At 33.3% G+C, this 12,608-nt stretch overlaps 1 protein-coding gene across 2 annotated transcripts; it reads right to left on the reverse strand.

Annotated features, from left to right (window-relative positions):
• Window positions 1-159: 159 nt before the first annotated feature.
• On the reverse strand, window positions 160-8,156 carry LOC143219160 (CLK4-associating serine/arginine rich protein). Of its 2 annotated transcripts, XM_076445032.1 has the most exons (14): window positions 7,821-8,156; window positions 7,394-7,491; window positions 6,078-6,253; window positions 5,785-6,000; window positions 5,534-5,709; window positions 5,382-5,455; window positions 4,962-5,303; window positions 4,396-4,839; window positions 4,216-4,326; window positions 4,090-4,138; window positions 3,138-3,201; window positions 2,964-3,069; window positions 2,446-2,706; window positions 160-2,351 (listed from the first exon to the last, which is right to left on the reverse strand). In XM_076445032.1, exons 1-14 carry the CDS (start codon window positions 7,950-7,952, stop codon window positions 2,333-2,335), a joined length of 2,268 nt encoding a protein of 755 aa, XP_076301147.1. In that variant the 5' UTR covers window positions 7,953-8,156; the 3' UTR covers window positions 160-2,332. The 2 variants fall into 2 exon arrangements, with proteins under 2 accessions (XP_076301147.1, XP_076301148.1); XM_076445033.1 differs by lacking the exons at window positions 160-2,351; window positions 2,446-2,706; window positions 2,964-3,069 and having other exon boundaries at window positions 4,086-4,138.
• Between the last annotated feature and the right edge of the window lie 4,452 nt (window positions 8,157-12,608).

Genomic DNA, 12,608 nt, shown 5'->3' on the forward strand with positions numbered 1-12,608 from the left:
CGATAACATGCCCCATGTTAGCAAGAACTGAATATGAATATTGTACAATTGTAGTATTGTACATATGATACTTCATTTAGGCTACACATGTACAATATGGCGCGTATTTTTGAACGCTGGAAATAGTATTCATGAAGAATGTATTACAAAAATACGAAATATAGTAAAATCAATTTTGGTTTATTACACATGTTATTAAAGAAAGTATATAGCAATAGTTTTACATACTTCAAACCAATGCTCTACTTTCTTTGCAATTATTGAATGCGTACACACATTAACTATCCTTGCATTTCCTTTCTTTTCAAATAAGTACTTGCAAGTCCAATAAAATAAGCTTGATTGTGCTTGCATTTTTTCAATGTCTATACACATATAAGAATTCACTACATTTTAATCATTTACGTTGAAGTTAATCGTGTTAATTTTTGTTATAATATTTTTTATCAAAATGTAAAGCCAATGTAGATTTTCTATTGTATTAATGCAATTCTACTTTGTCCAAAGAAACATTGTTATATTACATATATATATATAATATCTAGAGAAATAATATGTTTGCTTGAAAAGATATAAATTTTGTTTCTATATATACTCCTACGTTATTAATTCTCAATAAAATTTTATCAACGTGAGCACGTGATTTATTATTTCTATTTATGTTTCGTCTCGATTATACATAATATGTACATGTATTTATAGCCACGATGATTCTTATGTGTGCGAAAACAAATGCCATAAGCAACAGCGTATAGTTATATGTAAAAGCATTACCATACATATATGTATACATTCATAGAGCTCGAGTACTTTTCAGATTCGTCAGGAAAGTGTTCCGCATGATATTTTTCAGTACAACCTGGCTATATTATTATCCGATTTATACCGTGTTTGGGCTTATTTTCATCGGGAAGACATTTTCAATCGATAGGTGGTGATATCATTATGATAACGTTAATAATAAATATAATTGGGTTTAGTTTGTAATCGCCAATACACTGTGCGATACAATGTTGCCTCTAATGCTGAATCACCACCATATCGAACGTCGTGTGCTTCCTGGAGATAATATAAGCGTTTCACCATTGCTTATTAATAACAATAAAATGTTTGTTACCATTCACAATTCTGCTATGGAACGATTATCAATCGATTGCAAATGGTTCGCTGATGAAAACAAGTCGAAACACGCCACAAATCGGATAAGTTAAACGGTGCCAGTATTGAAATGTTTCCTTCCGAGTTTACCAACGAATCTTATTTGTGGCTTTCGACGACGCATTCAAATGTGCGCATTTTTTAACATACAAATATCAGCGTACACATATACACGTGTACATTGCAACAATTATCATGACACGTGATTGCGCCTAATTCCGAAAAATAAAACAAAGTGATAGAACGCTAATAGCTTTAAGTAAAATTGTAATTTAATCCCTCATTTGTCGAAAAATTCTTGCTGAAATACATTGGAAAATTGTCTTGGATAATTCTATCAAAATCGAGTGAATTTAGTTCAAGCTGACGATCGAGTTTCATTAATTTTTCAGTATGTTCACGTGTTACCTTTTTTAACATAACTATCCCTATGACAATATTATCCTCCACCTGTAATTTAAGCCCTAAAATTTGTCAAAATTCTTCCTGGAAACACTGTAAAATCGTCTCGAAGAATTCTATCAAAATCGAATAAATATTGTTCAAGCTGACGGCCGAGTTTCATTGATATATTTCCATATATATATATTCATAAAGGCAATAATAGGAAATGATTGTAAAGAGTACTCGCGTAATGATCACGAAATACATGTAGCCGATATTTTTTATATTTTATAATAAACCGCAACAACTATTATTTATTTATATTTTGACAGAATCACTTTTCCTTTATATTAGTATATTTTATCAGGTTATATATGTGTTTTATTAAATATATTCCTATTTAATATATAATGAAACGCATATTATAGAAAACAAATTTAAACGAACGATAACTACAATGCCTGTATATCATTATTAGACCTCTTTTAATTCGACATTTTATTTGTTTCCTATTTTACTTAAAACTAGCTATCGACTAAACTTTCGGAATTTAAACTATAAAGATTGCTTGTGATAATAATGATGCGCGTAAAGAAACAACTGTATTTATTACTTTGCAATGTAATGTTAAACAATATTAATTAATGATAAAGAATAATTGTAAATTATATATCATACGTTTCGTATTTCTTTTTTGTTCGTAGCATTACGGAAGGAATGCGATAAGGAAGTGTCTAATAAAATTTCAAGTCCATTAAATGGAAGATTAACCATACACACACACTTGTTGTCAATAATCGACTAGGCCTCTAAAAAAAAGAACAAAAAATTGGAAAATATTCATAAGTATGCTGCTTTATAAAATTAAATTGTAATAGTTTAACAATCGCTTTTATTTTTTACCGGCTACTTCTCGGACTTAAAGATCGAATCGGCGAATCTCTATATCTTCTGCGAGATTCTGTTCTAAACTTTTCTCTATCGTCCCGTCTGTCCCTCTCTCTATCTCTTTCTCGATCACGATCACTTTCAAAATCTCTCATGTCCCTGTCTTTTCTATCACGACGAACGATTCGGGGACTGCGTCCAGGACTTGGTGTGCGTGACACGGAGGAATGTGAATCAGAACTATGACCTTCATATCGGTGTCTTCGTTCCCTTTGCCTGAAAATTATTCAGATTGTTGATTCAACAAACATGGCTAAACATCAGAGGTGAGAACTCGAAAATTTTCGAGGACCTGAACATGCTCCTGAAATTTTTGAAAACCCGTCCCGGTCCGACATTTTCGGGTTCTCACAAACCTCTATTAAACGTTAATGTCATACAGATACACGAAATGCATTTGGAATGCGTTTTTTACACAAACGTTTGGTTATGAATTATAAAAACGATTATAGGACAAAAATAATGCGACTCACTTTCTACGTAATTTCAAAGACATCTCTCGAATTTCATCTTCTCGGTCTTGGCGTTGTTGCTCCATTTTTTCAATCCTAAGTTGTTCGGCCTTCTTGTCAGCTTTATCTAATAACCAATTAGAATATTATAATACATTTAAAAAAATTAATCCCCCAAGAAAACATTGTACTCACATTGTTTATTCAATAAGGCTTGCATTTTCTTCTTAAGCCGCTCCTGGGGTGTGATTTTCAGTGACTGAAATATGTAACTCTTTTACTTTTAAATGTAACTCGATTTTTACAAAAATATGTGTAGTAGAACATAACATGTTTCTGAAATTTCAAAATAAATGTCATAGTATTTAATAATGTCATTCGTTCAAATTATAATTCGTATTCTAGATACCGAGTTACACGGCTCAAGACGATCAAACAAACAAATATCAAAGGCACATCTATTCAATCATATGTAAATAATTTAATAAAGAATACTATTTCTTTGAATACCATTACAATATTAATTCCAATTAAATAATCTGAAATGTACTGCCTATCAATAAAGGCTCTATAAAATAAAGTTTATATTAATGATTATGCATATATATTAATACTTCAGAAATTTGTTATGCTACCACATATATTCTATTTAAATATTTTAATATATCTTAATACATAAAAAATTACTTCATCATAGGATATATTCTACAACGAAATATCCATGTATATTATTACTCGTAAACAAGAAGGAAGTTATACACCACAAAAAATTCGATGTTTCCACTCTAATAACAGATACATTTATTTTATTGAAATTTTATTTCTTTTATAACAACATAAATTAATTTGTGTCGTTATAATTTTGGTAATAAAATTTTGAAGATATCGATAAACATTTTAACACGAGCGAAATTCAAATTCTTCGTGGTTTTTTATCGAGAAATATGTGAAACGAAATCGGATCAAAATAATATAAAATATGGAATGTCAAATACAAATGTAAACGCCTTATATTGCCCAACAGAATGAAAACAAGTTGCGCTTGCTGAGGTTCTTCGTTGAGAGGGTAGTTATATATTAGAGAGTATATACTGTCTTTATTCTCTGTGCTTTTAGTGACTAAGTAAGTGTTATGGTTCTTACTGACTTTGTGTCCGCCACCAGAATTTGTACTTAACCCTGCTTTTGGCTTGCTCCTGAAATATTAAAAGAAGTTCTAGCATATTCGAAATATTAGAAATTAATTATGTACTTTACTTATTCGTTAACTCACATGCTCGAAGTGTTATTAACCGATGGTTTTGGTGCTGTCGTAGGAACTTTATCTTCGTTATCCGATAATTCTAATTCTAAACTTGACGATTTTCCACGACGACCATAGTATCTAATGTTATAATCAAAATGATAAGTACAATAGAAATGGTATATTTAAGAAAATAAATATACATTTTACCTTGGCAGTGCTTGTGCTTTATTTTCAATACTTCGGGACCGCTTGCATCTTGTTTGACTCCTTGATCTTGATCTGGATCTAGACTGAGATTTAGTCCTCGATCGGGATTTAGATATTGATTTCGATGGAGAATAATGTCTTCGGCGATAACTATCTCTCGAGTGGCTTCTGTTGTGCGATTTTGACCTCGAATTCGAACGTAGCCTCGATCTCGACCTTGAGTTTGACTTTGACCTAGGCGAACTGCTTGAGGATAAACTTCTGGATCTTTTTGCACGTGAACGAGATCTAGACCTTGTCTTTGATCTTGAAACTGTACGCGAATGAGATCTACTAAAACTTCTGCAACGAGACTTGGATTTACTTCGACTTCGCGGTCGTCTAGAGCGACTCCTTGTTCTGGATCTTGTAACTTTTCTATGTCGTGAACGTGTTCTTCTTGATCTAAAAATTTTGTAACTTAATTACTCTCAGTAATTCTCAAATTATGTACCGTAATCGAAATTATTCACGCTAATCACATTACAGGCAAAATACATGTACCTGCATAATATGAGTACATTTACCTTATTCTCGATGGGCTCCGTTTTCTGTCACGATTTCTATAAGATTTTGGTTTATTAACAGATCGAGAACAACTTCTTGATCTTGATTTCGAAAACTTTCTATTTATCGTTCTTTCATTAAGCATAGGACTATCTGATCTTCTTCGCCTAAGATGGGAATAATTGATTTTCCTTGAATTGGAAGAAGTAACGTGGGACGAACTTCCATGAGTTTCTTCTTCGCCGCCGAAACTTGTGATATAAGTAATTTGTCCAGTATTTACAGGTGACGCTGATCTTGAACGAGATTTCGATGAAGATTTCCTATAGGGATTGTATTCAGGACTTTCTCTGGCTGCATAGCTAACAATAAAATGGATCAAACATGTTTCAGTACAATTAAGTCGAAAACCATTTCATATTGAAAATACGAGTAATTACCTGGGTGGACTCATAACTCGACCAATCATCTTTTTCTCTCTAAATGCGCGTCTTTCTCTACGCGATCTTCTACCCTATATAAATATAAATATATTATTATACAGCAATGAAAAATATTTGCTGATTTTTCTTTATCTCATGATTTATTTTACCGAATACATAGCTTTCTCTTCTTCCTGCTTACGCGCTTGCCTCAAAGTTTCCGCTTCTTCGAAATCTTGTGTTAGAAAACTAAAATAATCAGCTCCCAAAAGTCCATATTTTTGAGCTACTAAATTCATTTCGTGTGCTTGCGATGGCTCGATCTGAGAAACGTCCACGCAAATATCTGAAAAAAGTAGGCATGTAGACCGAGAAAAATATGTAAGGCTATGAAGTTTTATTTATAGAGATTTTATAATACCTAGATCAATATCACTATCTTCGTCATCTCCTTTTTCGTCGGATACAACAGTATCCAACGATTTTATTGTTTCAGGTATCGGTTCCTCTGTTTCATAGTTGTATCCAATGGCTACATTGTTACTTGACTTTTTCTTGTCCCTTGCGGCATCTAATTTGGTCGACGAACCAAACTGTTCTTCCAAATGTATTTGGTGTAGAAACTTCTCTTCCGTTACTATATGAAAAACTATTATTCATCAACAGTTTCGAAAACAAGATATACGAGGCATTGAAATAATAGTAATACCCCACCTCCTAAAAATTCATTTTGTACGATTATACGATAACGTTCATAATTGATATGTCTATCTTCACTAGTAAGAGCAATATCTACATCGATAGAATCTGGTGCTTCTGGTATCCAATCAAGATGAGCACGCACATCAAAACGGTCAATAAGATTGTCTTCATTCCCTTGCCACGGCATCCTATTTGTATAATACACATATTGTTTCTCCATACATTATATTTATGTTTTACTTGTTCCTTTACATGCATATAGACATTAATCTCACTAGTAGGGATATAAATGAAAATTATAATCTACTTGACCGTTCTCTATTAAGATAGTTTTATGTACTTGTAATGTTATTACTAGGTGTGCAACTAAGCGTTTAAACTAATCTTCACAGGTAGTTTCTCGTTGGTGCATGATTGCCGTAGGCTTCCTCGAGCAAACGACGTGCTTCAGCTGCATTGCGTTTTAGGTAAAAATAGAAAAGCAAAACTTCCCGCAAATGCTGTTTATTTGGCACAAAACTTGACATCTTGTTGTTTGAAAAAATACTTTTGCATAGCGATATTTTTTAATATTAAGATTGGTTATTGTTCACAGATGTTTACACTATAAAAACAATACAACTTCACCCATGTATGTCAACTACATGCGTCGTAAGCGCCACTCGTATGTGAAACCCGGAAACTTAGTTGCGCACCTAATACTTAGTAATTATTTTAGTACTTAATAACGTTTCTTACTCTTATTTAACCATTAGTTACTCGTACCTCGATTCGTGCAAAATTGCTCGCATGGGACTCTTGTAGGACTCCAATATAATAATCTTTCAATTCAAGTAATTTATTTACATTAGCGAGGTCTCCATTAACATTTCTTGACAGGAAGTTTAATAGGAATTAGTGGAAGTTTGACCCCATGCGAGTAACTAAAGGTTAATATTGGAATCAAATTTTGTACATTGGTTGAATGTATAGTTGATAAAGAAAATTTGTTAGGATACGTGAAATATGCTTTAGTATATAAGGATGTTTTCTAAAAAGAATTAATGTAACTCTACTTCATGTAAATTGAATAGTGTTAGAGCATTTTATATTTACACGTTTGTTTACGAAAGTATAAGGAATGTTATTTTGGTATCAGTGTCCTTGGAATAATGATTAAAAAAATGTGCTATCCTGAATCAAAGTTCTGCATTTTTAATCAACCAATGTATATTTATACTCGTAATTTTGATTGCATAAGTTCGATTATCTAACGTGCAATAGAGTAATTACATATATTTTCATTATTGGTATGTCGAATTCAAATTTACTATATTACTTTGACTTACATATTTGCTGGACTATCACCAGCTGTCGCTATTGCAGGATCCAAATGTATTTTACATGGCCTTCCATGTAATTGCAGAAATTGCGTAGGATCTGATTTCTATGGAAACATGCATATGCAGAGTAAAAATAAACATTTTTCGACTTAAATCTGAATTTCATGTACATGTTTCTTTTGTAATATTTCATATGCCAAACTACTAAATAAAACATTCATTGCTTTACAATGAAAATATTACACTTTAATATACGCGTTATTTTATATTGTAAGACGTTTCGTTTATATTTTCAATCACAAATGAAAACTACAGATCAGAACTTTGAGGTTAACCAAAAGAACTCCGAAAGTTACATTTTGTGGCAATGAACGTTAAACTTTCGAAACGCGAAAAAAATGACAGATTATTATTATTTAAATATATATCTTACGATCTTTTCATAGTAATCTCGTCGTCGTTCAGCCCGACGACGATAATCCACTAGCATCCCACGAATTTTCTTTTCCTGTTTTCGCGCTTCATGCCACATTCTACCACCTGTTTTTTTCACGGAAAAGCTCATTTTACATGACAAACAACACACGAATTACCCGTTTAACAAGGAACTTTCATGTAGCTGACGTTTCTATACAAGAAATCCAACAAAATTATTAATTAACAGACTTTTCTCCCGCGAGGTAGATATTGCATTTTACCACAAGCGCTACTCCGTTCCGTATTGAGAAAATATGATCCACGACACGACCACGGCTAGACACTGACAATGTAGAATAGAGACTAGGTCTGTAATACATGATTGGTGCTGCCACTCTCGCGTATCCCGTAGTTGCGACATTTCAAACAGAAAATTTATTGAACAAGAAAATGCACAGTTATGTTATTCGATATTGTTCGAAAATAAGTGTATGATCAGTTTGGAAATATCTCGAGAAATGTTAAAGTTCTTATGATCCAATTTTTGGGAACAAGGATTTATTACTCCGTTTTATATTAGCTAAAGAGCAAAATAATGTTTGTATGTACTTTTAACCAGAGTTCCACTTTTGTTATTTCGATTATAAGTAGACAGCGGATTTTATGCATTTATGACAAAAATGAGTATAGGTGTAATTTAAAACAGTAAAAACATTAGAAGAATTTAAAAATACTATTATATTATCTTTAATATATTAAACATATTAATATAGAAAATAAAATCCTGTTTCACTCGGGTTTGTTGCAATTCAGGTTCACAATTTATATTTTGCATAAAGATCCGCTGTCTATATATTTTTACACATCACAGTCGTTAATTTTTAATTAAAGTTAAACATAAAAGAGGAGCATGCACTTGATATATATTAATGTAGACGAATTTAGAATTTGAATTCAAAATTACATTTTATTATTATCTTAATATGGACTAGTATAATATTACCATGTACACATTCAGTAGTTCACTTATAATTTATAACTTATAGTACACTCACAAACATTGATATAGACAGTCATGATATCTTGTAGTGTCTTTCATGACTGATGAAGCTACAGCGCAAGCTCTAATTATGTATAAGGTATAATTTATCACTTATAGACGTTACAAATGGTTGCGTTTAGATTATCTTACCAACGATTTGCTTAAAGTAATGTTGCGTCTATCGTTCGTACTGACTTTGCACGATCAGTGATCGCTAGAAAATTCATATTTTCTTCCCTTTCCATTGACGTTCTGTTTGCTATATAAAACTCCCCATAAACAAACAATATGTTAAATTAATGTTACAATCAACACAAAAACTTAACGTATTCAAGTGTGTTTGATTAAAAATCATTTTTTCACAAATTTAGTACATGCCCCAAGTGTGACATGCCGATTTTTCTGAGATTTTACATATAAGCAGAGTCAGTCAGGATATTTGACGTATATTTCTTTAGAGGTGAAACTACCCTTCAGTCTTCAGCTATTTTATTCGTATACTTCAACAAAAATACAATATATCACTGCCTTCGTGCAAGAAAGGAGAGTGAACATAAAATTTCTAAGCCGGTCGGAGCTGTATGATCTTAGGAAGTTCGCCTATCCTCTCCACTGGCGGGCATACCTCGAGAGGGGCGGGGAAACTCGAGCTGCCTCGATCGCCGAGCAGTGTAAAGTGTAAACGGTGTGTGAACCACTACTAATCCAATGTAAAAACTTCTTTATTTTTCATTATTTTTTTATGGGACTTTCACCAACTTATTTCTGGCATTTTTCTGATTACAATGGCACTAAATATGATATAATTTGAACTGTATATTTAGTAGTTTCGGAGCACTAGTTGCCCAGGCCGCGTTTCATTGGAAGAGGTAACAAAAAATAATAGTTCTACATAATTTATGTCGGAGCACGGACCCGAGGATCCGGCTTAGATCTCAAGACTTTACTGTAATCCGAAATTATATAGTGCTACATTCTATCGTAAATAATGATGTTAAAACAATATTATCCGAAATTTCCGAAATATGTATACTCAAAATAAAAATTGTCACTACTATTAGAATATAAATACCGTAAGGATACATTCATAAGAAATGTAACTTGCTCATGTGCACAGAGTGATGCTACTAAATAGCTTCTTCGTCTCGAACTCTACAAGGTAGTTTCACTCTCTTATTATGGATACGGCTTGCAAAAAACTAAGTATATAGGTGTCGAATATCTTCAAAAAGACTGCTCCCATGTAAAATCTCATCAGAACGAGTAAAAAATATTGAAAACTGCGATGTCCATATTTCATATCTTTGTTTCGAGTGTTACAAATCTGACGGCTTTCGAGATCTCTTTTGTTAACATTAACTGAACTTATACTAACGAATACGACTTAAACGCATACAGCATGTCCGCGTTCATGCGCGAACGGAGCGTTATCTCTTAAACGTTTATACAATTTTTTCATACAAACTTTCGGTGTTATGCTAATATCATATTAAAAAAAATCGCTTTTGCCAAAAAGTTTCTCTCTTTTTCTCTTTCTCTACAGCACATGCGTTAGTTTAAGAGATAACGCGCCGTTTACACTTTGATACGCGAACACGCCGTTTGCATATTCTTATAAATGAAACCTCGCGGCACGTTTACCTTGACTTGCGACTTTTCCCGGCGCGAATTGAATTTTTTCGACTTTATATAAAAAGCTATACATAAGTGTCTCGATTCGAAGTCTTAGTAAAATGAATTTCCGTGCTTCTCTTATCGGTAATGATTTAATCGGTAAGTAATCTTGAACATTGCGACATATTCTTTTTTTCGTTTTTGTTTTTCGTATTGCGAACTGTAAGTTTTAAGAACATTTTGTTATCTGGACACACGAAACTGTACTATTCGCTACAGTACGAGTATTTCGATTGTATAACACGTTGTATTTTATAAGTTCACCTTCATGTTCGGAACGATCGAAATCGGAATCAACGCGCGAACCGATTTCTCGCTCCTTGCCCAGTGACAACCGAAGAGAGTGGATTAGCTTAATAAAAGTGTGTGCTCGTTCTTCTTTGTTTAAATATGAATGTTCTATAGTAGTTCAATGTATCAAAGCCCCTTACAGTAATATTCGAAAGCGAATACTTTTAAATACGCGTTGCGATAACAACTTTCGCATCGGGGATTTCTTGTAGCTTTATATAAGTTGTATCTTTATGTATTTGTATATATTTTATATTATACAAGCGATCATAAGAAACATCCTCCGTTTCTAACTTGTAATATTTTAATAGTATTATCCATTTTTTTGTAACGATTTTCTCGAAATAACTTTCAATACGCCGCCGTAGCTAACACCACGACGCCAATATACATATCTTGTAAGACCACGTATCTCGTTTGCGCATTCGACGTGTAATTTTGAACGAAACATCACGCTGATAGTAGAGAGAGAGAGAGAGAGAGAGAGAGAGAGAGAGAGAGGCGATGCAAGTTATTAGACTCAAAATTAGGCTCGGCGAAAGAAAGAAAAGCAACGAGAGCTTCGACAATGATCTCTTTTTCTAAAATGTGTCTTTTTATTGTTCACTCCGTTAGTCTCCTGTTTCTCGTCTCGATTCTCATTTCTTTACATTTTCTTCTAATTATGAGATTCTCATTTTGGAATTTGAAAAGACCGTTTTGAAACTAATAATTTGCACACCTTGTTGCACATCCTCACGGTCTACCGTTGTAATTTCATCGATAGTTCGACTCGAATAACATTTTGTTCGTAACAGAAAAAGGGTAAACGGGAGAAGCATAGCCGATTCTGTATCAGGATGATGTCCTCTCACAATAATCACGCAAGGTCAGATCGACAATAACGTTACTTGCAAATTGTTATTTATTAAAATGTGGCTAGACACATTCAGTCAGGGGTGGCTCGCGATGGCTGAGTATTTCACTTCATTTTTTCTCTCGTTTGTTATTTATATTTATATATCTCGTATTTATAATTTATATTCGTATTTATATTTATGTTCATATTTATATTTGCATTTATATTTATATTTATATTTTTGTATCTATAGCCTGCACACATACGTATCTATACGTTCACGTGGGGCGTGTGTGTACGCGTATAGACGCGCGCATACGCACACGCGGACACTGTATACACACTGTATACATACGCATGCACGTACTCGTCTCTTACTCTTAGCGTAATGACTAGATAAATTTCGGCCACCCAATATAAACAATATTGTTTGATCCCATATATTTTATTCGTACCATTCCTTCGATCGCCAAATATATGGATAAAAATTTCCATGCCAAAATTCATTTTCATTACTGTCCGTCTAATATATCTATATTCTAGACGCCGTTTCCGTTCCCTCAATCCTTTGTCGAACGTGTCTCCGAAGATATCCGAGAAAACGTTCGCCTCGGACTCTTCCCTCGTGAACACTTTCTTTGCTTTAATTAGTACACGTGTACAAATCTTCTAATATGCACATATACAGCGTATCTAAAACAGTTTGTGTCATACTTTAGCGGAAGAGAAACTCGATTTACACGAGCTCGAAAGTCTCGTTCATCCTCTCGTTAATAAAGTAGGAAAATTAACGAACGATACACACGTTGGTTCTTTGTCGTTTTTAGACATCATTCTTCAAGTGTACGAATTTTCCTAAACATCCACCAAAATTAATGACATTCGGGTACCCGAACCGATTATCCCGACCCGAACCCGAACCTTTCGGATACCCGTCCAACCCTAAGAAACACCTAAGG

This window comes from Lasioglossum baleicum, unplaced genomic scaffold (genome assembly GCF_051020765.1).
Source record: "Lasioglossum baleicum unplaced genomic scaffold, iyLasBale1 scaffold0021, whole genome shotgun sequence".
NCBI classification, from domain to species: Eukaryota; Metazoa; Arthropoda; class Insecta; order Hymenoptera; family Halictidae; genus Lasioglossum; species Lasioglossum baleicum.